The 26747-nt window shown below is 34.3% G+C and overlaps 1 protein-coding gene across 2 annotated transcripts in view; it reads right to left on the bottom strand.

The window, feature by feature from the left end:
- The window catches only part of Trat1 (T cell receptor associated transmembrane adaptor 1), a 40248-nt gene that overhangs the window by 4504 nt on the left and 8997 nt on the right, over positions 1-26747 (bottom strand). The window contains exons 2-5 of one of the 2 annotated variants that reach the window (XM_020177631.2): positions 23440-23550; positions 15968-16004; positions 3515-3576; positions 1437-1525 (exon numbers count right to left, since the gene is read on the bottom strand). In XM_020177631.2, coding sequence (XP_020033220.1) covers positions 1437-1525; positions 3515-3576; positions 15968-16004; positions 23440-23550 — 299 coding nt within the window. The remainder of the gene's footprint in view (positions 1-1436; positions 1526-3514; positions 3577-15967; positions 16005-23439; positions 23551-26747) is intronic. The other variant, XM_074073067.1, reaches the window with a different exon arrangement.

Genomic DNA, 26747 nt, shown 5'->3' with positions numbered 1-26747 from the left:
TTCTTTAGCTTTTGTGATAGACCAAAGTACCAAATTATTATCATAATGTACTGGGTAGATCATGACTATCCTAGTAAAATAGAATTGAGCAAATATAAAGAAATTACTTTTAATGTGTGAAACTAAATTTATAAAAAGAATAATAAAGACTAAATTATTGAGTGGTATCTTTAAATATATAATTTATAAAAAAGCAGACTTAAAGATATTATATGTCTTTGCATAATTTCTACTTGAGTGAACACAACATGCAGCTCAAAGAAAGCTGGCTTGTACAATTCCTGGTTATTAAATAGTAATTTCTATTCAGAATTCTCAGTACTTTTACAATTAAACTGCTGTGAGTCTCTACATTTCATATGTTATGGTTTTATTTTAATCTTCTTTAAGAGTTTTTCTTTTATTATCATGGATTTAGCAGATTATATTATATCATGTAGTTTTTCATACTTTTTATCTAAAAATATATTTTACAATTAACCAAGTATCACATGTCAGATTTGGTGACTCATACTTTTGTCAAATTTATTCACATCTTGACTTATTACTAAAATTTTCAGAAAGTCTGATTTCTCCTAAAATTCACATGAAGAAAAGAGAAAAATTCTCCCTTAATGGAAAGTTTCCAAAATGTGACTCATTTTGAGTCATAGGATTGTAAATGGACCCTGCCTCCTTAGTACCCGTGTGCTCTAGGACAAAATTTTTATTCTTTGCAAGCTTTTGCAGAATGGGAAGAATGATGTCACTTCACTCATAAGAATCTAAGGAGATAATGCTGATAAAGCACATAATACAGGACTTGACCCGGAACAATTATTTAGGAAATATTCCTATTACTATTCCCAGACAGTAGTGAGAAGTTACAACTGAAGAGACAAGATTTGGGAAGAGAACAAAGAAGAAATTTATGACACTGCAATGGCATTGTAGGATAAGAATTTTTTTGAGACAGGGTCTCCCTATGTATTCCAGGCTGAGATTGAATTTATGGTCTTCCTGCCTCCACCTCCCAAGTGCTAGTATTTCAGGTATGTACCATTGCACCTGTCTAGGTCCTGATGGCTAGGTCTTGGGAGCCATTATACATGAGTCAACTATTGTATATATATCTTTGTGATACATAAACTTTTCAATCTGAAAGAAAAAGCATAACTGATTATTTAGTAGTAGTTCACTCACCCTTTCAAGTCTATGGCCTTTCTAACTATACATAGTTTTGACTCTTTGGGTGTGGTTCGAGCTTTGTTTACTTGCCTCTGAGTTTCCCTGCAGAGCTCAGGTCCCAGAACTTGACATTTAACTCAGGCTGCAAAATTTCTAAGAAGCTATATCAAATATATATATCAGAATGCAATGCTCTTATGCTCTTGAAACATGCCCATGTGCTTTGCCTTAGTCTGAACTTGGCTTTGGATATAGAAAACAAAACTCACATGTTCAGCTGAGGTGGTTTCTTGCATGTCATTTACAGGCCTCTTTGGTCGGGCTTTCATTTGTTCATAACAATTTTCATCCATTGGTTCTTAGGAATTGAAAAGATTGTGAATTACAATGGAAAAGTGAAAATGCTGGTGTGAGTAAAAATTCATGATCTAAACAACATTTACCTATAAATATGAGACTCTCAAGAATCACTTAGTCTTTTTGGTGGAGATGCAAAGAGGTTAAAGAAGTACAAACTTACCTGTAGATCTGACAGGTAAGCATTAATGATAAGACAAAAAAGTTCTTAGGATAAAGACTACATCATATTAATTTTCCTACTCCATTGCAGGACATGACATTGTCATTTTAACTACCATTTAGAGGTCATAGAGTTCCACTAGTTAAAGGACTGCTTGTTCTCTGCCATTTAGGTGTGATTGCAAATATTCATGGTGGCACAAAGCACAGTGTTTGAACATCAGTGATTATAATTTTGTAATTTGTCCTATGTCAGTTTTGCTTGAAGGCATTTAAAACCCAATTTCTAATTTGGTAAAGATGGTTTCAGTTATGATTTTCGTCCCATCAATCAGTGACAGGATGGTTCAGGGAGACTGTCTTAAGAGTCTGGGCCTGTCCAATGTTGGTCTTAAGTACTTAGGGCATTTTTACAGTATTTAAAACCCAACAGATTTGCACTCATTTCACCCTTCATGTTTATTAAGTCATCTGTACCTTTCTTCTCTTTGATATGCTCATGCTTGTTTAGAGTGACCAGTAACCTGGCATAAATATGCAATGCATTATTTTGATGTCAGAGAAGAAAGTATATATTTATTATACCATAAGAACCTAATAACCTTTCAACTCTTTCTGGAACCAACACACAGAAATGCTCCACAAAGAGGTATTTCTCAAATCATGGTCCATGGAAAATCTGCATCAGAATCACCTGTTAGTTTGTTAGGTAGTCAATTTCTAAACCCAATCCAGAACATGCTAAATCAGAATCTGGGATATGATACCTAGGTCACTTAGGTGTGGAAATTACAGATAATTTCTGGTGGCATTAGCCACCAGAATACATAAAGTTAAAATCCTCAAATATCACAAGTGGGCACCACAAGTCAGCAAAATACAAAGTGAAACAGAAGGGAAATTATTTTAGTAATATATACCTGAAAAATAGTTTCCCATTTGTGCAGATATGAGAGACCATTTTACAATGGAAGTAAAGACTAAATTAAATAAATATTTGAATCCTATAAAATCTGCAAATTTCTAGCTTTCAGAGGATTCTATACTGTCTTGATGTGGAAATATTTATATGTATTGGTACATTACAGGAAACCTCTGTATTGGAGATGTAGTAGCAACAGGAAATATAATCCCAGAGAGTCTCTTTTCATGAATGGAGTTAAGGTTTGCAAGGGAAAGTTAGCCACATCTCTCATCAGCTTTAGGACCTGAGCAAGGTCCTTTATTTTAATAATGTAGAGTATTTTGTTGTTAAATGGTTGAGAAAGTTCAAGGAATAAGGAATGCTGAGAATTGAAGAGCACTTGTATTTAAAATAGATAGTGATGATTTTGTTCTTCTATCTCCCTACCTGATATCAGCCCAGTCCCAGCTTCTCTATTTTAAAAGAATGATTTAAAACACAGGAATCCAGTGAACATGTTAATTGTTACAAATTATGTACTACAGATTTGCTTTTATATACAGACCATAAAGCACTGTTTCTGTGGATCATTTTATGTTCTAGAAATAGCTTTATTTCATAGAATTTTGTATGTGTCAGAATTCCTGGTAATAGAATCTTCCTGTATTCTCAATATTACTAGAGTGAAACAAAAAGAATGTAGAAAAACAGGATGTTAATTTACACTGAATATAACAATGCAACTTATAATACATACATTTAGAAACATATTATATATATTAAGCATGTTTGAATTTATGATTTCCACTAGGATATTTAAATGTGATTGTAATAAAAAGAGTCACCTCAAATTCTTTGTGAAGTTAAGTGAAGTTTACTTAATTTATTGACAACTAATTTAGAATATGGAAAAATAAAACTTACCTGGGACTATATTATCTAAGTTACCATAAATTGGAGTTTCTTCAATATAATATTCATCAACCCTATAACAAGGAAAATAATTTACTTATTAGAGTCTACTTTATGCACAGTAAAACATCTAGCTCATAAAAATTATTAGTTAACTAATATTTACACGCTAATAAATAGTTTCTCAACTGAATTCAATATTGAGTGAACTATTGTATGTTCTTGATCAGTCTCAACCAGCCAAGGTAGATATGCTCATGTGTGAGTGAGTGAATGCATGTCTGCATTTTACATGGTGTGTGTGCATGTACATAAATTGAAAAAGTTGGCCTTGGGAACTTTTTTAAGGTAATAATGATAGTAAATGATTATTCAGCACTCATTGTGTGTCAAGTGCTATTTGAAATTCATTTCTGATATTTGTTCATTTAATTCCTACAATAATCCCAAAAGACAAACACTATCTCATCCCCATTTTAGGGATAAGAAATATGAGGCACACAGAGCTTATATAATTTACTCAAGATCACAAATCTAGCAAATAGAGTGAGGTTTATAATCTAGGTTACTATGCTCTTAACTATATGACTATACTGCCTCTTTGCTTTCACCCAATATCACTCTGAATGGTTCCTTAAAGCTGTGCTTCTTAAGTACATACTGTAGACTCAGATTGGCAGATATAATACAATGATTTATTCCATCTGATTGATCACATGCTGAATTGGGTGTTTGGGGAAACTCTGCAAAGATAGTATTCTTATTCTCCACTTTACAGAGGAAAATCCTGGCATTCACACAGATTAATTTATTTTCTTTAGTTTTATGTATAATACAGAATGAATTATCAATTATTGAACCTTTCCTTTATATCAGGGTTCATTCTACCTTCAACAATCCTATGAGATGTGTGTGTTTAACCCTGTTGTACATATAAGAAATTTATAATTCATAGAGGTTAAATTGTCCAAATACACAGTTACTGACAATGGTATGATTGCAACACAAATTTGATCCTAAAACTCCATGCTCTATCTACATAGTGAAGAAGTCATGCAGAAGGTGATGCAATTCAAAGGCTATATGGAAACAGTCTAGTAGATCATGTAAGGAACATAGTTTTGTGCTTTTCTAGTCAAGAGAGCTGGCAAGAATATATGACTATTTGTTCCTGCTCTTTGATTAAATTTCCTTCCAGCCTCATATGAGTAATGCTATTATTACAGTAGACACCCTTCCATTGTCACCAGATTGGCATCCTACCAATGTCACCTACCATTGATAACAGCCTTCATGACTACCTTTCTCAATGGCAACCTGAGAAGAGAGGAACATCTCAGGTGGTAGACAATGATATTTTATAAAATAATACCAACTGCTTTGACTTTGAGATTGTATGTCACTGAGAGCTGGGGGGAATTGTGTTTGTAGGTAAAGAAACTCTTATTTCAAGTCATGACACATATATTAGTCCCTGTGTTGCTTAAAGAAGACAAGATTCATGGAAATAGTAAGTAGATATCCTTAAAAAAATAACAGTTCAAATGACGCCTGCATGAAATGGCTTGAAAAGTCCAGATGGTGGCCTACATTTCACTTATTTGGTAATAAAGGAAATCATCTGTTACCTTTCTTTCTATCCAGTAATTAAATACAGCTTAATATTAGATGTGGTATGGTCCCTGCTCATGGGTTTTCTCTGGCTATGCAGAAAATATTATAGCAAAAGATGAAGACTTTTTAATAATATAATCCATCCATTTTCCTAGCCCACATAGACAGCAGATACAACCTGCAAATGATAAATCATGTCTAAAAATGAATGTTGTTTCATTCCCTATGAATGAAAAAATTAAGTGATTTATAATGCAGTGCCCTGTGTCTACAGATGGGTCTCAAATGATTAATCATTTCAAATAAACTGTTATGAGGGAGCAGTTGCCTAAAGAAAAAATTTTAAAGATGTATTTTTACTTAGCTATGTTAAACAGTTCCAGCCTGTTGAAGACATGTAATAAACTTCAACAACTAATGTTTGACAGTGTTTTATATGGAAGATTATAGTAATTACTTTTTAAAGTAAATTAATAAATGAGCCCATAGCTGAGAGGCTAGTCCACATCTGAGTTTTGAGCCAAATCAGACTCTCTAGTACTCTGAGCATATCTGGTCCTCTAAACCAATAACTACATTTATTAACATGTCAAAAATTTAAGCTGTATTAATTATATATTTTACTATGTCCAAAGTTTGTCCTTTCACTTATATTTTATCTAGTCCCCATTTTAAAATTTTTACTTTTATTTATTGCAAAATTTTTTTTAATTCCTCAAATGCTTCATGATCTAAGTGAATTTATTCATTTTTTTGAGAACATTATTCTACCTGAGTTTCTTTGGATTTCACTTCTCTAGGTTTTAATCATCTTATTCATAAATCAAGAATATTAAAGTAGTTGATTGTTTTCAGTTTTCAAAATCTAGGATATAAATATAGGGTTCCAGCATTAAAATAAAACTAAAAGATATTTTAACAAAACTAAATTAAGTTGTTTTTAAGAACTGGAAAGTTGTCAGATTGAGGAAAGAGCAAGCTTAGCAATCTATCAGAAATTGTTTTTGGCAAATGTTAACATAATTTGTTTAACAGACATTTCCTTGCATAGGCAAAATATAAGTTTGGGTTCCATTGGCATATACATATTATTTAAAGCCATGAAAGAGGGGAGGGACCAAGTTGACAGATTGCTGATAGACCCCAGAACACAAAGCTCCCATGAACCTGAAAGATAACCCTAGGTTCATGGAAGCAAGGTGGTCTGTCTAGTTTGCTAAATGAGAGGTTACCAATACATAGGCAGACCATACTTTCAATGACCAACCTCCAAATAAGCCTTTTAAAGTGCAAACTCACCTCAAGCATGCAGGTGCCACCAGCAACATGCCATGCTGCCATGCTGTTGGCAGGTACAGTTGGGTTTTTTTGTTTGGGGGGTTTTATGTTTCTTGGACCAGAGTGGCCTCCAGTCCACACAAAACCATCTAAAATGATAAAAATCAATACACAAGGCTGTGGGCCCTGCAAGATCATGGGTGAGATCTGGACTGCTAAGAAAGGGAATAACTGCCACCCACCACCCATAGCCCACCACCAGCCAACCTGAGTTCCTCCAAAACCAGATAAAAGGGCCTACAATCCATTCAGGTGAGCTTTCTGCTTTCAATCCTGGAGGATATCACATAGTCTAGCTCAGTTTGTATTACTCTTAACCTTTCTATCCTTCTTAAATCCCTGACCATAGTGCCCACCTCCACAATAACTGAACTACACACATTACAGTCTTAGTAACCTGCAGCCCCCACACCTCATACATCTGCTCCCCTTCTCCTCATCCTCGTTCCTTATCTCCTCTTCCTCTACCATTGTTTTTATTACCTAAGCTTTAATCTCTATACAAACAACTTTAATTTCCCCAACATCTCTGTGTTTATAGATAGTACTGCCAAGGGTTTTATATTTCACAGAAATAACTGATTTAGCATTGAGTTTATGAATTTGTTGTTGCTAAGTTAGACTCTTATGTCAGTGAACAGAAATTATACAACATAGCCAACAACCAATTCAGCCAGAACATAGAAATTAAGTCAAGGAAAAGATTTCAGGTGACTAAAACTCCCAACAAACTAATTGACAGCACATGAGCAAATCTCAAAGTAGAAGCATGGGAAATAACAGATGACAGGGGAATATGACTCCTCAAAAAGGTCAACAATCACACAATAGAAGATCTAATGGACAACGAAGGGGATGAAACCTCAGTTTCTGAGTTCAAAAGAATGATAAGAATGTTTAATGAGTTTAAAGAGGACACTCAAAAACAAGTCATTTAATTCCAACAGAATATGGATAAAAAGCTCAAGAAAGCACAGAAAGAACTAAATGAACTCAAAGAGGATACAAACACCTAAATGAAATCAAGAAAGACACACACACACACACACATACACAAAATGAAATAAAGAAAACAATACAAGATTTGAAAGAGTTGCTTAATAAAGATATAGAAAGTCTCAAAAAAAAGCCTTTAAGTCAAACAAAAAGCACAGTTGAAAGCCATTCCAAGAGTCTGAAACAAATAAAAGACAGAATATACCTATATACAAAATAGGTATAGTGGAAAAAACAGATGAATACATAGAGGAAAGAACAAAGAATTATGAAAGGAATATGTAAGAATTCTGCAACCCCATTAGAAGACCAAACCTATGAATCATAGGCATTGAAGAAGCAGAAGTGGTACAAGCAAAAGGACAGGACACATACTCAAAAAAATAATAGCAGAAAAAGATGCCTGTCCAGGTGCAGGAAGCCTCTAGGGACTAAAATGACATGACCAAAAAAATAATGTTTCCACAGCATATTACATATAAAACAATAAGCACAGAGAATAAGGAACTACTGAAAGCTATAAGGGAGAAAGGTTAAATGACATATAAATGTTATCCCATCAAAAACAGCAGATTTCTCAAAAGAAATCTTAAAAGTAAGAAGGGCATTGAATGAGTTATATCAAGCACTGAAAAAAAATTCAAACTTAGTATACTTTACCCAGCAAATTTATCATTCATAATTAAAGGAGAAGAATCTTTCATGATAAACAGAAATGAAAAAAAATGTATGTTCACTAACCCAGTACTTCAGAAGATATTCAAAGGAATCTTACATACCAAAGATGAAAATAAACAAAGCCATGAAAGGATGGAAATAATTAAACCTCAGGAGAAGAGCAGATAAGCAATTGCAAAGTGGCATAGAATCAGTTGCACACACACACACACCACAATCAATAAAACAGCAGGGATTTACCTCTTAATATTAACAGTGAATGTTAATGGTCTCAATTCTCCCATCAAAAGACATAAATTGGAAAGCTGTATTAAAAAAGGAAGCCCCAACAGCTTGCTGTTTATAAGAAACCCATCTCACTTACAAAAACAAAACATTGCCTTAGGGCAAAAGGGTATAAAGGATTTACCAAGAAAATAGCCCTGAAAATAAACAGGAGTAGCTATACTTATATCAGATAGAGAAGACTTGAAGCCTAAATTAGCCAGAAGAGACAAAGATCACTTAATAGTAATAAAAGGAGCAATACAGCAAGAGAAAATAACAGTTGTTGACTTACATGTGCCCATTGTTGGCACACGGAACTTATTAAACAAACACTACTGGACTTAAAAGCACAAATAAACCCCAACAAAATAATACTCGGAGACTTCAGTACTCCACTGTCACAAATAGATTGGTCATTCAGACAAAAAAATCAACAAAGAAACTTCAGAATTAAAAGACTTAACTGACTAAATGGACTTAATAGACATCTGCAGAGTATTTCATCCAGCAGCAGCACAATGCACATTTTTCTCAGCAGCTTATGTAACTTTCTCCAAAATAGATTATATTTTAGGACACAAAGCACATACTAAAAATATAAGAAATTTGAAATAACCAAAATAATCCCCTGTATAATATAGTCTATGACCACCACAACTGAATAAAACCAGAACTCAACAACAAAAGAAACAGCAGAAAACAAACACCTGCAGACTGAACAAAACATTGCTCCATGACCAGTGAGTCCCTGAAAAAATAAGGGAGGATATCAAAAAGGTCCTATAATCTAATAAAAATGAAAACACAATCTACCAGAAAATCTGGGAAACATCAAAGGCAATGCTAAGTGGAAAGTTTATAGCTATGAGTACCTACATTAAAAACACAAAAAGATCTCAGATAAACAACCTAATGCTGCATCACAAACTCCTAGAAAAAAATAGCAAGCTAAACTCAAAACCAGCAGAAGGAGAGATATAATAAAAATAAGGGCTGAAATCAATGAAATAGAGACCAAAAAACCATATATATAAAAAAAAAGATGATTCTTTGAAAGCATAAATAAGATTAATCAACCCTTAGAAAACCTGTCTAAAATGAGGAGGCAAAAGACCCAAATTAATATAATTATAAGTAAAAAAGGGGATAGCACCATGAATGCCAATGAAATCTATAGGATCATTAAGGGAGACTTCAAAAACCTATCTCCAAATAAACTGGAAAAGCTATAAGAAATGGATAAATTTCTAGACACTTATGACCAACAAAAATTGAGCCAAGAGGATATAAATCACCTAAATAGACCTATAATAAGTAAGGAAATTGAAGCAGCAATAAAGAGTCTCCCAAAAAAGAAAGACCAGGCCCTGATGGAAACCTTTAAATGACTAATACCAGCACTCCTCAAAATTTTTCATGAAATAGGAAGGGAGGGAACACTACCACACACATTATATGAAGTCAATGTTACACTTATCCCAAAACCCAACAAGGACGCCACGAGAGGGAGAGAGAGACAGAGAGATCTTATAATATCTCTTATGATATTGATAGACATCTCTTGTTAAAGAGATTAAAAAGAGTGTAGATGCAAAAATTCTTAATAAAATAATGGCAAAATTTAACAGCATGTCAAAAAGACTATACATCATGATCAATTCAGTTTCATCTCAATGATGCAGGGTGCTTTAACATATGCAAATTAATAAACATGATACAACATATAAACAAAAGCAAAAACAAAAACCACATGGTCATCTCAAGAGAAGCAGAAAAAGCTTTTGACAAAATGCAGCATCCTTTCTTGATAAAAGGTCTGAAGAAACTAGGAATAGAAGGAATGAACCTAAACATAATGAAGTCTACATATGACAAGCCTATATTCAACATCATACTAAAGGGGAAAACTGAAACCATTTCCTGTAAAGTCAGAAATAGGACAAGGGTGTCCATTTTCTCCACTCTTATTCAATGTACTTTTAAAATTTCTTGTCAGAGCAATAAGACGGGAAAAAGAACTGAAAGGAATTCAAATAGGAAAGGAAGAAGTAAAATTATCCCTATTTGTAGATCATATGATCATATACCTAAAGGACCCCAAAATTCCACCAAAAACTCCTAGACATCATAAACACTTTTGGCAAAGTAGCAAGATATAAAAACAATATATAAAAATTATATCAACAATGAACCGACTGAGAAAGAATATAAGAAAACGATTGCATTTACAATAGGCTCAAAAAATACCTAGGAATAAACTTAACTAGGGAAGTGAAAGATCTCTACAATGAAAACTATAATCACTGAAGAAAGAAACTGAAGAAGGCATCAAAAATGGAAAGATTTCCTATGTTCATGAATTGGCAGAATTAATATAATGAAACAACTTTAGTTACAAAAGTAATCTATATGTTCAATGCAACCCCCATTAAAATTCCAATGACATTCTTCACAGAGATTGAAAGAATTAACACTGAAGTTCATATGGAAGCATAAAATACTGTAAATAACCAATGAAATACTAAGCAAAAAGAGCAATGCTGGAAGTATCACAATACCTGACTTCAAACTATACCAAAGAGTCAGAGTAATAAAAACAGCATGGTACTGGTCCAAAAACAGAAATGAAGACCTATGGAACAGAATAGAAGACCCAGATATAAATCCATGCAGGTACAGTCATCTTATTTTTGACAAAAGCACCTACCACATAAGAGGGAGAGAAGACAGCTCTTTAACAAATGTTGCTAGGAAAAGTGAGTATCTGCATGTGGAAGACTGAAACTAGATCCATGTCTTTCATTCTGCACAAATATCAATTCAAAGTGGTCAAAGATCATAATATAAGGCCTAAAACTTTGACGCTAGTACAGGAAAGAGTAGAGAATGTACTGGAATGTAGAGGCATAGGCAAGAACTTCCTATGCAGAACTCACATGGCTCAGTAACTAAGAGAAACAATTGATAAATGGAACTGCATGAAACTTAAAAGCTTCTGCACAACAAAAGAAATTGTCACCAGATTGAAGAGTCAGCTCACAGGATAGGAGAAAATCTTTGCTAACTATACATCTGACAAGGGATTAACAACCAGAATATACAGGGAGCTCAAAAAACTAAGCTTCCCCCCAAAATCAATGACCAAATGAAGAAATGGGCAAAAGAACTGTGAGCTTTTTCAAAGGAAGAAGTGAAAATGGATTAAAAAAAAAAAAAACACATGAAGAAATGCTCAACATCCCTGGCCATAAAGGAAATGCAAATCAAAACCAAACTAAGATTCCACCTCGCCCCTGTTCATCAAGAACACAAACAACAACAAATGCTGGCCAGGGTACAGGGAAAAGAGAAACCTTCATATACTGGTGGAACGTACATAAGTACAACCATTATGTAAAACAGTATGGAGGTTGCTCAAAAGACTAAACAGAGAACTACCATATGATCCAGCAATACCACTTTTGGGCATATATCTGAAGGAATGTAAGTCAGAGATACAATAAAGACACTTGCACACCCATGATTATTTCAGCATTATTTACAATAGCTAAGCAATTGAAACAACTTATGAGTAGATTAAGAAAATATGGTATTATAAATAATGGAATTTTATACAGTCATAAGGAAGAATGAAATTTTATTGTTTGGAGGTAAATGGATGGAACTGGAGAACGTCATCTTAAGTCAAGTTAGCCAGGTTCAGAAAGCCAAAGATTGAATGTTTTCTCTCATATGTGGAAGGTAGATCCAATACTAGTACAAACACTATTATATATGCATATAAATACACACAGAACATGTTTCCACAAGTGGGACAATTAGAGGAGACTAAGGGAGGAGAAAATAACAAAAGAACATAGAAAGGGAATAATAATGAAATATATCACATCTGTGTAAGAATAAGACGTAACAAAACACTGAAAACTGTGGAATAATTACAGGGTAGGGGGCAAAAGGGGAAGAAGACCAGTGAAGGTGTTAGACTGATTTAAGCACAATGTATTTACAGGTAAAATATGAAGGCAAAAATCCTCACTAAACAATGAACAGACACTTAAACAATGAAGGACAGGAATAAAAAATAGGTCATGTTAATGGGACAGCACTTGTGGGAGAGGGGTGGTAAATAAAGAGGGTAAAGGAAGGTGAATATGGTTGATAAACTTTCTATACATGTATGCATATGGAACATTGAAATCTGTTGAAGTTATTTTAAGAAGGGAAATGAGGTAGGAGTGAGAATAACGGAGGGAATGAACCAAACCAGGGTATAATACATGTGTTTATGGAAATCTCACAGTGAAACCTTGTGTATAACTATCATATGCTAACAAAAATCTTAAAAGTAAAAGCCATGAAAGAGTATGAAATGTTTCTGACTGAGCATAGTAGAGAAGGACTTCCCTTGAGGAGCCCTGGGCACTCTCAGAATTAAGATTCAGGAACTTGTGAAGGAGTTGCTGGAATGAGAAAAAGGAATAACCATAGAGGAGGGGCGGTCCCTCAGAGCCCAGAAAAGTGAATATTTCAAGTAGAGTATGTCAGTGTGCCAAAATGCTACAGATAGACCAAGTTAGAATTCATTGATGACCTTGACAAGAGCTAAGTCGCTGGACAAAAGAAGACCAATGATTGAATAGAGTAGTTTCAAAACAAGAGATGAAAAAAAGGAGAAGCCTATAAACATGGACATAAAGTAGGTGGATCTTTCAAGCTTTTCTTAAAGGGTTCCAAACAATGGAAAGGAAGCTGTAGCATAATCTGGTATCAAGGAAGTATTTTGTTTCCTTTTTTTTTTTAAGTGTGGACATTACATTCTGTTTATACACTAAGGGGAATGATACAAGAGGGGTAGAGAGAATATTGACGCAGGAGAGAGAAAGGAAAGTTGCTAAGAATGATGTGCTCCTGAGTATATGATTACAACGTTTTTGCTTTCTTTGGGAGGAACTGTGACAAAGGGGGAGTATCTTCAAATTAAGTGGGAGATCACCAAAGACAGAATCCCATCTACAAGAAGAATGTAAACCCCAGCAATATTTTTGCTTGCTGGAGGCTAAGAAATGAATCCAGTAGTGTTCCTGTTGAGGCAATGGTTATTGGACTCTAAGGGTCATGATATCCAACACCAAATTTCATTCTCTTGGTCAGTGCTCAAGCTGCTATCTAATATACCCAATTCTTAAAGAAGTCAAACAACAGTGTACTTAGATTTCTAGAACTTATACCATAAAGTCTCTTTCCAGTCTCGGGGAAAGCAAACTTAACAGAATTGCCAGGGTGAAGATTTCTAAAGAGACAGGAAAGAATCCTCGAGCAGTGACACAGAGATAGGGGTGACAAAGATGATCAAGAATAAGATTTTTTGAGCATATAAGCACTTCTCAGGGTCTCCCCAAAATGTTTATGGACACGGACAGGGTTGGGGATTGGGTTATGGATATTTGTACTGTAGAATTTTTTTAAATGAGCAGAAGACTGGAAAGCTTAGAGATGCTTTAGGTACATGTGAGGCAGGGCCACAGAAAGGGCCTCACCTGCACACCCACTGCAGATACCCAGAAATACAACTGTCTTAGGGATCCTCAGCCCTGAGAACAGGCCAAGAGGAAAGGTGAGACTGGTTATATTTAGGGTACTAGTTTTATTTAGTTAGTATATTTAGCAAAGAAGGGAAATTAAACACAGTCTGCACCGTGCAGAACTCTAGACATCTAAGAAATCACCTCAAGGCACATGAGATGTTTTGTGATTACAGTGTTTCCAGTACTGCCCAGGAGTAGACCATGAAAAACTGATGGGAATTTGTCCCAAGATCTTTGAGAGAGACCAGACCTGAGGAGTCAAGTTTAGTTAAAATAATCCTACAGCAGAACTGCTCTCCTAAGTTAGGGGCTGACCATACTCTAGGTGAGCAGGAATTCTTAGACCTTACTTTTCATCCAACAAAGCATCAGAGTTTTTATGAGGTACCCTCTATCAATAAAATTTTATATTATCATAAGTATGTTTCAATTGATAAAATTAAGTTTACCAATGCTCAATCATTTCTCCAAGACTACAAATCTCTCATTGCAAGAATTTGTTTAAAATTTAGAATTCTCTAGATCCCAAGCCAATGATATTCCCACTGCATTTTACAAATTAAAAACAAGAGTAGTAATTATATTTTAAATTAAAAATAACATGACCCAAAGGTTAATACCAGAAAGTGTGTCTTTTACTTTGTTATATTTGAAATCCCAGGCAAGTGAATGTGTAGCCCAAGATGCAGTGGGCTTAAGGGTTTGAACTCTTGGTCCTGGTGATTGCATAGTTCTGACATTTTCTATCCTCCATGCATGAGGAGTTTGCCCTTTGGAAGTAAGCGAATTTGTCATGCAGTTGACTAAAATGCTGCCTATTTGTTGAGTGAACATTTGTTGAATGAATGAATGAATATTATATAAGAACCATTCTCTTTTCCACATTTGCCATATAGTTAAGAGCCTGCTTGCATTGGCATAGATATTTTACCCATTTTCCTTTTCAATTCCTCTCCTCTCCACACCCAAGCCATCAACCTCATCTTTACTTTCTATCACATTGAATTTTTTGCTTTTGAGCTAGGTTCTCACTATCTCAGGCAGGCCTTGAACTTTTGATCTTCCTGCCTCCACTTCCCCAATAGGAGGATTACAGACGTGAGTCACCACATGGGGTTCATTGCATCTTAATTACCCTTCAAATGACAAGTACCAAATTAATTGTCAAAGAGATTAGCTTTTACTACGTGGTTATATAAGGTTTTCTTTGTCATATTTGCTGTAACAAACAAAGGAGTGACCAAATCATTCTTGATATGACCTAATTGCTTGAAAATTATCTCAAGTAAATAACCCAATGTTAAGAGCAGTAATAAAAATAATAATTTTTGCAGCCCAGATCTGGAATCTGCCAGAGTCATTTTCACAAAGAGAATTTTTTTAAAAGACTTTTTATAGGCCAAAAAAGGCTTAGAATCTTTTCTCTCCAGTTAGAAAGCTCTGTTTGTTTGCTTTTTTTTTTTAAGAAAAAAACTTTCAGTCTACCATTTCAGAAGGTCTTGAAGAACCCTCTGGAAAATTCTTTCTGTTTAGAGCACTTTTTAATTGTTAAAATGGAATCTCCAATAAAATAATACATTTTAGTCAGAATATAACATCCCCGAAATGAAAGTACTTTATTAAGATTCATGCCATATGTTTTTCTCTGCTATAGATTCTGAAGTGCAGCACAGTTCTATGTAAAATTTGGTTGCACTTTAAAATTTTGATCTGAATCATAATTCAGGATATCTGCTTCTGAAATGATTGAATATTCTATAGATGGAAGCTTAGGATCTCATTCTTCACCACCTCTTTTATGGACTCAGGGGCAGATAAGAATACTATAGCCTCTAATCTTTGGATGAGAGTAAAATAATTAAAACTCACTTTTCATTTTATTCATACCCAATTGCAGCCTTGCTGAGCCAAATCTATAAGCAATATAACACTTGTTACTTTCCCTTATTAGTTGGAAATCATTATACATGACTCAATTTTAACATACCTGGGAATGTAGTCATCAGAGTATCTGTACATTTCGTCTGAAAGATATTCAAAATATACAAATTAAAAGAAAGTTTGACATACATTTGTTAAATACACTACAAAGTGTTCTGAGAGGAGCTTAGTCTCAGTATAAGTTAATGCGCTTGAGGACACCACTAATTGAACTAGAAATGGTATGGTTTGGGTCTGATGAGTGTTTCTGAAGAGTCCATAGTTTGGTGCCCAGATGGTTGTATTGCAAGGTGCTGGGGGGCCCTTAAGAGATGGTGCCTATGGGGAAGTACTTGGCTTAATGAGGGTGTTGCCCTTGGAATTGACTAAGTATTTCTCATGGGACCCCTGGCTACTATTAGAGAGAAATGTGTTCTAATAGAAACAAGACTGGTTCCTCTCTCTGTTTCCTGTATGGAGATGTGATACTTTACTCCAACATGTGCTCCTGCCATTGCTATCTGTCAAGAAGTGATGTAACAAGGGGTAGCCCTTGTGATAGAATTTATGCTGTGCTGTTTGGACTTTGAGCTTCCAGACCTTTCAGCTAAATAAAATTCTTCTTTTTATAAACCTAACTGCCTCAGATATTTTGTTGTTGTACAAAGCTGACTAATACAAGGAATAAAGTCCTTCTTTTATTTAGACCAGATTCTTACTTGGTAATTTGTATGGAAACAATGCAGGTTGGAAATTATGTAAAACTGAGATGCACGGCCATTCTATGCACAGAAAACACTAGGCATAAAATTCTAGTACTTCTATTCTTCCTTCCCTTGTGGTTTTTTGGCTATATGGAGCATGGATGTACTTTCTGCCTGAGTTCCACAAACACATCTGCACCCTTCTCTTACTTCTCTCTTTGCCCATGTTGGTTTGAATAGGCTTTATTCCTTACCAATGTTTTTGAAAAACTAAGAGAAAGTTTTTATCTATCTATCTATCATCTATCTATCTATCTATCTATCTATCTATCTATCTGTCTGTCTTTAAAACATTGTTGGCATCTGATCAGCAACATGAAAGTGATGTTAAGAAAGTAGGTCTGGTTAGATTTCCATTTCATTTACATGGAGCAAATAGTGGTAAGTAGAGGTGATATTCCCAGAGAGAAAAGACCTGGAAAAAGTTGGAACTCAATCTCTGAAATTAGTTAAAACAGCAGAATGACCTCTAAAAAATAGTTCTCTGTGGTCTGCAAAGATAATACAGGACAATAAAACCATGAAGAAAATTGTATGCCAAATCTCAGTAAGTAACCCACTGTTGAACCTAGAAGGTGGTAGCTCAAGGACAAATAGCTTAGAGTTAAATACATATATGTATTCAAAAGTTGTTGAAAAATACAGTTTTAAGAATTTTTTTTGATGAAAGCAATAGATCCATAATGAATTACTGAAGTAAATTAAGACTAACTCAAGGTACAGTTTTGATAAGATCAATATCATGAAGAAATCTATATTATCCGCTCATCAATAAATTTTCTGTGATATTGAACTGGATGGAAATACATAGCAAGATATTTATTATATTTGAATTTCATATTATTTCACCAAGCATTGAATAAAAGCTAAACTCTTAAACATTCTATAAAATAAAGGCTAATATTACCTAAGTCTCTCACAATGACCCAAAGATGACAGTAACTAAATGTTGATTTTTCTTCTTTAAATGAAAATCATTATGTCTTGGTAAGGGACTTGCAGCAACATTTTCAAATAATCAAGTCATTCACCAAACATGTATGAAAATTATTTTTAGTTAAATTTATATGTAAAAATGTTGGATTATTCTCCAGAGAGGTTATTAACTCTTGATAAACATTAGTGAAATTGTTTATGAAAATAATCTCATTGTAGGATGAACTGGGTATGTTGCATACCGATGTGTTTGGAAGAATTATGTGAAGAACCAAATGAGGGCAGTTTCTGCAGAACATGTGTACTAAGCTGCTATGGAACCCAAAGTGATAGCTATAGTCACTTGGGATATGTCAGAAATACGCTTGTTCTTGTCTATAGGAAATGTCTTACTATGAACTGCACATAAGGCATGAAATTATTTTCAACTGCTTCTAGATTTGTCTTGTGAATATTAATAACCACGAACGCTAGGGGAGCCTTGACAGATTAAAAGATATATCATAGTAGTCACAAGTCAATGGAAGTCTGGCAAAAGTAGGAAGCTTAAGAAATGTAAATAATATCAGTAAACATAAGAAGAAAATTTAGTTAATATAGACCAGACTGAAAAATAAAGCATTATATAGTGTATATGCTTTTTTCTTTATCTGTTTCAGAGAAAGAAATGTTTATACTCAAGTCATTCATTACTACATAGATTTACTTAAAACTAAAGTGCATTTCATGAAAAATTAGTCAAATTGTAGCTGAAATAAATTCAAACTGAAAAAAATGCAAGGTTAGTAATCAGCAGACGTTGGACTTGATTCTAGTTCTGCAGTACAGTTTTCACGTAATAATATGCAAATATTTTTTAAAACTATGATTATCAGTTTATCTACAAAGTAGGAATAATAAAGCCTATATCATGGAGTAGACATGGAAAATAGATAATTTCTGTAGAAATATTTTATGAAATGACAAAGTTACTTACTGATAATATACATTCTAAATCCATATCATATAACAAGCCACAATATGTACATATAACAAGCCAAAATATGGACTTGTCAAGCAAAAGTACTAAAGTGTGAACATTGGTGCCTGGAAAGTATACCCATGTAAAATGAGTAAAAGAATAACTCTAAAGAAGGGAAATATAGCATAGCTGGATGTATTATCAGCAGAATAAAGGGAAAGAAAAGGGAAGACCAAAAAGCTTCATGCCAAAAATGGAATAGAAGCAGTCATGCGGATACAACATAATAACACATGAGGCTTAGATGGAAGGTAAAGGAATTAACACAATGTGAGAAGAAGAATGTATGTAATGAATCAGGACATTATACACCAAGACCAACTATATTGATGAAACACCCTGAAAGAAGACTTAAAAAGTTCAAGGACACCTCACTCCAAGCTATTTTTAGAATTTTAAATGGGTGATCTGGAGCTGTGCCATCAGTACTCTCGTGATTTCACTTTTACAGTTTTTTGTAAGAAGGTTAATAGAATAATCTCTTTACATGGAGAGTCTAATGAAAAGATCAGAGGTTAGAGCCAAGAATGAAGGTCAGCAACTTCAGGCTTCTAAAAAGGGCTTGCTCTGTTACGAGGGCTCAGAAGTTTATTGAAAAATAAATGACATGATTAAATGCTGCCTATTCATTTCAGTGATATGTAGCAAAAGTAAAAAGTGTATTCTCTGCTATAAAGCAGTCAAGTATGCAATATTGTGTGTGTGAGAAGAGTCAGGTTAGTTTTCATAATCCTCTCCTGAGATTCAGATGTAAAACTTGTGGTTAGTTACATAGTTGAAGGGGTATGATACCAACATATTTGCTGTAGAATAATTCACCCTTTTGTGCACCACACACTACAACAAGAAACAGCAGCACAGGGGATAAACTTCATAATGGAATCTTTCTGATTCATTCTAAATGTGAAATGTACAAAATATGCCATCATTTTCTCGTGAATAGGAGATAAACCAGTAGGACTTTGATGCATGCACAAACCATACACTTGTTTATTCTTCTCAAATCAGAGAGGAGTTGGATAAGTAATATTCTTTGGATTTAAAGGAAGACAAAGCTAATATATCCCTTTCAGAAAAAGAAATAGATATAATCCTCCTAAAGAGCAAATTTGGACAAAGAATCACATAAAAATGAAAGATTTATTTTGGGAGGAAGAGAAGTCTATTTCAAAGCTTCTACCTAGCTGCTACAGAAAACATCAAAAAAGGCTTATCTTGTCCATCTGATTGAATGTGTAGATATTATGTTGTTGCTGGATGGAGATTTTCTTTTGTAAGCTATTCAACACACCAGCAAAACTTATGCACTGACTGTTGGCTAAGGTGGAGTCATACCTTGCAAGTGTCTTAGCCACAAGAGTAGCTCAGTGATGCAAACATAAAAATTAAATGAGGCCAGATGCAGGAGCAGTGCATTCACGGACCCAGGGGTAGAAAGCTAACTGATGTGACAGAATCTCTTTTAGCCTGTCTGTGCAAGAGAAAAACAGCAGAGAGGAGACCTCAGGACTAGGGAGAAACCAAACAGTTTGCAGAGCTAGTACCAAATCTCCTGGGATTCTCTGGGTGAGAAATAAAGCTAGTATTTTGTTCAAGTGAAATGGAAAACATGGTGGACTTTATTACTCTTGGGAAAAACTGTTACAGGACTTGGGGTAGTTGGGAAAAGGCTGCAGAGAGAAAGTTTGGAGGTGGGATGAGAACAAGGAGCATTCTTAGAGCAACGATGAACCATGAAGGCTGCTCCAAGGCTCATCTAGGGTTTGCACATCTACGAAGTGCAAGATCCAGAGTTGTGTACTCCACCTAACTGGGTACATGACTGCTCAAATAAAATGACTTTTGTGATCAGCTAATGTTTAGAGCCAATTTCACAAAAGCCTACAGAAGTGTCTGAAATGGACCTGAATGTGATTTGCATGAACACAATAGTTACGGCTAAACTTAGGGCATTATACAGATTTGTTCAATTATACAGAGATGAAAATAGGAAGTGAAGTGGGAGCTAGAGCAGACCTAGAGGACACAGGTTAGTGAGAGCAGCAAAGAGGCCTGAAGAACTAATGTTCACTGAAATGACACATATTAAATGGGATAACATGTAACCATGGCAGGCCCTTAGTAATTATTTGTGGAAAGGCAAGGAAGTACCAGGGCCACTAGATATGGACTGTACTAGGTCCACAATCAACCTACTGAATCCCTAACACCATGCTAAGGTGTGTATATATGTGTGTATATATATTTCTCTTAAGAACCTTATGGTCTAAAAGGTATTTTCCACATGTTGTAATAAGGATGGAAACTCAGAAAATTTATGTTACTTTTTTTTACAATTTGCTAGCTAAATATTTAATGCTTAATTCTAACTCAGATCAGGTTTGCTTCAAAGCTATGCTGTTAAAAACAATTGAGATAATTGAAATTGATTTGAAAAGCATCATAAATTCAATTTATTACTTCTTAATTTTAAATATGTCCTGGAAAAACTAAATGAAAATTCCATACATAAGCCACCAAAAATAAAAATTATAAAACATGTTCAGATTGAGATGTAAAAAAAACTAGCATTGACAAATATTTTTGGGGCAGAAGCAGCAGGTCAATAAAATTAGAGCAATCCTGATCTTCATTATGTTGCTAGAAAGTGCATCTTAACACTCATATTAACAGTAATTCTATGTGAAGTAACTATTTAGGTTAAAGGGAAATAGGTCACATTTTCTAGATGGAATTTAAGTTAGACAATTAACTCAAGTTAAATATATCAATCTACTCATTACCTGGCCCACAAAAATCTTAAATGGATTACCATTGGAACCAATGGGAAGTGGGGTACTAGTTCATGTCCTGCTTTCTATTTAAATTATTTTGCCTTTTTCTAATTCAGGTCAAAATATTATCTGCACTCATAAAATATCTCAATGAATAAATTAAAGTAACATATAAGGAAAAGTGCTACTGTTAGCTCATATTTTTTTCTATAAAAGAAGGAAAATTTGTAAAAGGTGTTTGATAATGGGTCATTTATACACCTGCCTTATAAAACAGGCTTATTTGAAAATATATTTGATTTAAAAAAATAATTGCTGTAAACATTGCTAATAAAAAAGCATTGCTTGCCTAGAATTTCACCTTAGGCTTAGAGTTGATAGGATAGTTTCTAAAAGAATGTAGGGTTTCTGGCTGTGGACATTTCATCAACAATGTAGGAAGTATATGTACTGGAAGAAACCATCTTGGGCAGGGAATTAGAAAAGCTGAGCACTTAGCCCTGATTTTGCTGTTGAATCCTATGTGACCTCAGCTACGTCACTTCATGTTCTAGTGCTTCTCATCTATTTTTATAAAAAATCTGCATGACAACAACACATGCTTCTCCATGTTTTATATTAGCATTATCAACACTCAAGAAGCTACTCCTGAAATGATCAAGGACACGCCCTCCAATCTGATCATTCTTAGGTTAGCTCATGCAGTTTTTCTTGGAACTATGTGTTTATAGCTTAAATTTATCTCTTTTTCATCTGTTAAGAGAAAATGCTTTCATCCTTTCTTTTCTTTCTTTTATGACTATTTAAGTGTCCTGCCCTAAAGAGTTTGTTGACTCTAGAATATTAAGATAGAGTTGAATAGCTGAAATTTCATTCTTCCAGCCACCCATCCACGTATTCAACATGCATATGTCAAAGCTTACGTGTGCAAAGGCTGTGGCAGTTACTGCACTTCACACTGCTTTAATCATGGCCTATGCAGGTAACAGCCACCTGATTAAAACTGTTGTTCAGCCATTAAAAAAGAAAAGCTAATTGTGATATATTCTCTTGGCCTGGTGAGAAGCCCATGTTCACTCTGTGCTCTTCCAGTCCTCTTTGGAGCTACTTCAGCCTGTGGCCCTGTAGACAGCCTGACTGATCCTGGGAGCTTAACTGGAACCTTGAAAAGCTGCTCTTAACTTTTCTTAACATGCATCAGAGAGAACCTTTATGGCTGTTCCAGAATAGATTACAATTTCATGGTTTGTTCATCTGGAGGAGGAATATGCTTACCAAGATAATCTCTTCCAACTGAACATTTTATGGTAGTTAAAATTGGGAAATTTTTTCACATTTCTAATATGATTGCATTCTTAACAGTGAAAAATTAAAAGTTGGTTTTTTACAGATTAAAAATACCCTATTAGGTGCAGATAGGTAGGAAACCCAAAACTTGAAAGTGTTTGATGTGTCCACTGTAAAGGAGTTAATATAGTAACCAAAAACAACAGAGGTCAATATGGGAAGGTGACCGGGAAGTAGTGAAGAGGTCTGGTAGAGATGAACCAATCCGGGTTGTAATACACTTGTGCATGGAAGCAATGCTAGGAATCTCTCTGTAGAGGTATCCTTATCTCAAGTAGCAAAAATGCTATGCCTTTCTTATTATTGTTCATATCTATTCTTCAACAAAATTGGAGAAAAATGAAAAACAGGTTCTGACTGGAACCAAGGGGGTGGGGGAGAGGGAGGATGCGGGAGGGAAGGGGGAGAAATGGCCCAAACAATGTATGCACATATGAATAAATGAATAAAGAAGAAAAAGGACGGACAGGGGATAAAGGAGAAAGAAGGAGGGAATGAATCTAAGATACACTGTAAGCACTTTTGTAAATGTTACAGTGTACCCTAGGTACAACTATAATATGCTAATAAACTTTAAAACTTAAAAAAATACCCTATTAGGGGTTATTTCATAAAATTATTTACTTCATAGGTTTTGCTGTGACTCTGTGTCTCCATGCAAGAAGCTACCATATAACTATTTATCAAAAGGTCTTACCTTGTTGCTGCTTTTTAACATAGTGGGAAATATTGAAGATCAGTGATATAACCAGAGCCAAACCCAACAAGGCTAAAAGTCCCCAGAGAAAAAAGGGGCATTCAGAGTTTCCTGGAAACAAAAATAAACATATCCGTGAAATAGTAGCTCATTACCCATTTGTTTTAGTCTAGATAGTCTCACAACTAAAACCATTGCAGTTACTCTTCATAGAGGACAAATCTGTCAGGAAATTAATTAAAATTGCAAACAAAGGTTTCTTACAGGTTTCAAAGTGGATATTTGTGATACGTCCTTGAATTCAGCATGAGCAAAAGGAAACAAGTTTTCTACACATATAGTGGTGATAAAATGAAAGATAATTTTAGTCTGGCTACTCAAAGGTGGCAAGTGGTGACTGATTTTTCACTTTGGTTCAAAAATAAAAAATTTCCTGATTATTGAGAATGATAAGTTGCTATAATTTTACCTTTCCTTCAATCTTCAGACTAAAATCTTTTGTGCTTTCCTTATTTACAGAAAAACACTTGCTCTCTTCCATTAATCCCAACAGTATAGGATACCAGGTATTGGAATAATGCAATAATTCTGGAATCAGACTAACCCAATTTGGTTAGGACTGGCCACAGGGAACTTTTCTCATACTATATTATTTCCTTGGTCATCCCATTAATGATAAGCGAAGAATTCATTTTCTCTTTCCCCTCTATGAAGGTCTCTCTTTTCATGTCATTACTAAGCCATAAAAGGGAGTTTTGTGAGATGTTGCCTGCCAGTTGCCCTTGATAATTTATAGCTATCTCTACACACATATAAGTGGCTGCTAAGATAATTAGCCTGGTTTTACATAGCTTACTAATCATATTCCACATGACCCACATCATATGCTGACCCCAGAAAAGTAACTTGTAACTCTGTACTATATTCACTTATTCAATCATTATTAATTAGTATCTCATCCGTGTCAGGATGGTTAGAGAATCAAAGATTTTTAAAAAAGCAAACCAAAATCCTTGCCCTCAAGAAACTTTATTTAGTTGGGGACATAGGTGTTAAATATGTAAGTACAACTATAAACTGTTAATAGTTTGCAAGTAAAATAACTGTAATAACAACCATAATCCTTCAGAGTCCGAACTCTAACTACTCAAATCCAAAACCATCGTAGTTCCTTTCAAAAAGGTTAAAATACCAATGCTAAACACAATAAACAAAACATACAAACTCTTAACAGAAGGGAAGTTAGCTTTCCTTCCTTAGTCTGTCTTTAAAGTGTCAAGTGAAGACTCTGTAAATCAAAATCTCTTTTGTGCTGCTTATTGTTCTCTGTATCTCAAATTTAACATTTAAATTACGATTTTTTTTGAATTCTTATTGATATTTCAGTGATTGTGTAACTGCCATCAGTGGTCCTGTGTCTTTGAGTTGACATCATTAATTTTTAAATGAGCATAGTTATGCATGTGAATAATTAAATATATAATATATGTGCATTTCTTTAGATATTCTTATACATGCAAACTATTTACACATTATTTATTCATATGCGTTGCTTTAGTTTGAATCTCTTTTAATGCTACAAGATTTGTCCTTTTACTACTTCCTCTTTAAGTTAGTACCATGTTATTATTTCTAGATGTTCAAAATACTATAAACTCTACTGAGAATGAGGTTATTCCTGCAATAGATCCATCAATTAATTTGATTAGAAGCACCAAGTTTTTCTAGAGGGATGGGGGCTAATTTATTCTTTATGAACATAATCCCACTAAACATTTATGATGCGTCTACAGCATAATAAATGTTAACTATATCAAATATTCTAGAAATTCTGCATATTGCATAATTATTGCATATAGTCTTAGGATTATTTGATTTTTTTATAGTTAACCGTTTATTAAGAAAAAGCACAAGAACCTTTTGATAGCAAGTTTAAAAAAATTCCAACACACCAAAATATAGAGTAACATTTAAAGTCCTCTGCTAAAATACAAATGAGGCAGATTATACTAATTAACCCTATTTTTAACTTAGTATATTTGGAGAATTTTTATCATGTCCATATTTTATTCTTAGTGGCTGCCTAGAGTATTACAGAGTTGATGTAATATACTTCATTTATCCATTCTATAAGATGGTCATGCTAATTTTTAAATATTTTTCCTTTACAAAATTAATGTAGAAAACACCAGTGGACATTTTGTACATATGTGCACTAATCTGTATACGAGTCTTCTGGAGAAGAATTGTTAGGATAAAGGGTATTTTGGTAAGTTTTTTTGGTGGTATCAGGATTTGAGCTCAGGGGTTTGTGTTTGCTAGACAAGCACTCTAACACCTGAGCCAGCCTTGCATTGGAAGTATTTAAGAGGAGATTGCTCCCACCTCGTTACTCCCCTTTCCCAGTGATAATACTTTCCACTGGTGGATTTAACTCCAACTGTACAAAATGAGGCCAGCAAGCTGTCTCACTTGTCAGACAGGGCTGTTTCCTTCTTTGCTATCACAATTCAGGGGAAATGGTATGATTTGTTTATTAAAGACCCTCACTCCTTTATTCTTTTATTTATTTATTTATTCATTACCCAATATTAACTGTACAAAGGGATTTCATTATATTTCCAGTCATGCATATAATATACTTTGATTTTATGCTTTTATTTTTTGACTATGGGGTCATTTCATCACCCATAGTCTAAGTGCAGTTCTGAATTCTTTCCCATGTTGAAACAACTTGAGGGCACACATTATATATTTTATTGAGGTATATCACAACTATCATGTCAAGTTCTTCAGTCAGCCAAGTATAGACTCACATTCCCTCTACAGTCATTGCATTTGGTGACACTTAAATAAATGAATTTTAATTGCTACAAAAGGCCAGAAATATTACGTACATAGACCATGTTAAAAAAATTAGTAAATCTAGATAAGCCAAAACAAAAAGATAAGAATTAACCTTAATTCTATTATCAAGAGGTGATCATTATGGACACTTTGGGTAATTACAATTGACCCTTGAAGTGTAGGTTTGAGTGGCATGGGTCCTCTTATAGGTGTAGTTTTTTTTTTCTTTGAGATTTTCAGCAATTTGAAAGAATTGCTGATGAACCACATACCCCAGACATATTGAAAAAATGAAAAATAGTTATATCATGAATGACTAAAATGTATGTAGGTAAAACTCTGTTTTGTCATTTACTACCATAGAATATGCACAAATCTATTACAAAAAGTTCGAGTTTATCCAAACTTATGTGCACAAACACATACATGGAGTCATTCACAGTCAAGAAAAATATAAGCAA

Source organism: Castor canadensis, chromosome 5, assembly GCF_047511655.1.
Source record: "Castor canadensis chromosome 5, mCasCan1.hap1v2, whole genome shotgun sequence".
Lineage (NCBI taxonomy): Eukaryota > Metazoa > Chordata > Mammalia > Rodentia > Castoridae > Castor > Castor canadensis.
The sequence above is the reverse complement of the archived record's forward strand: the minus strand, read 5'-3'. Positions and strand labels throughout refer to the sequence as shown.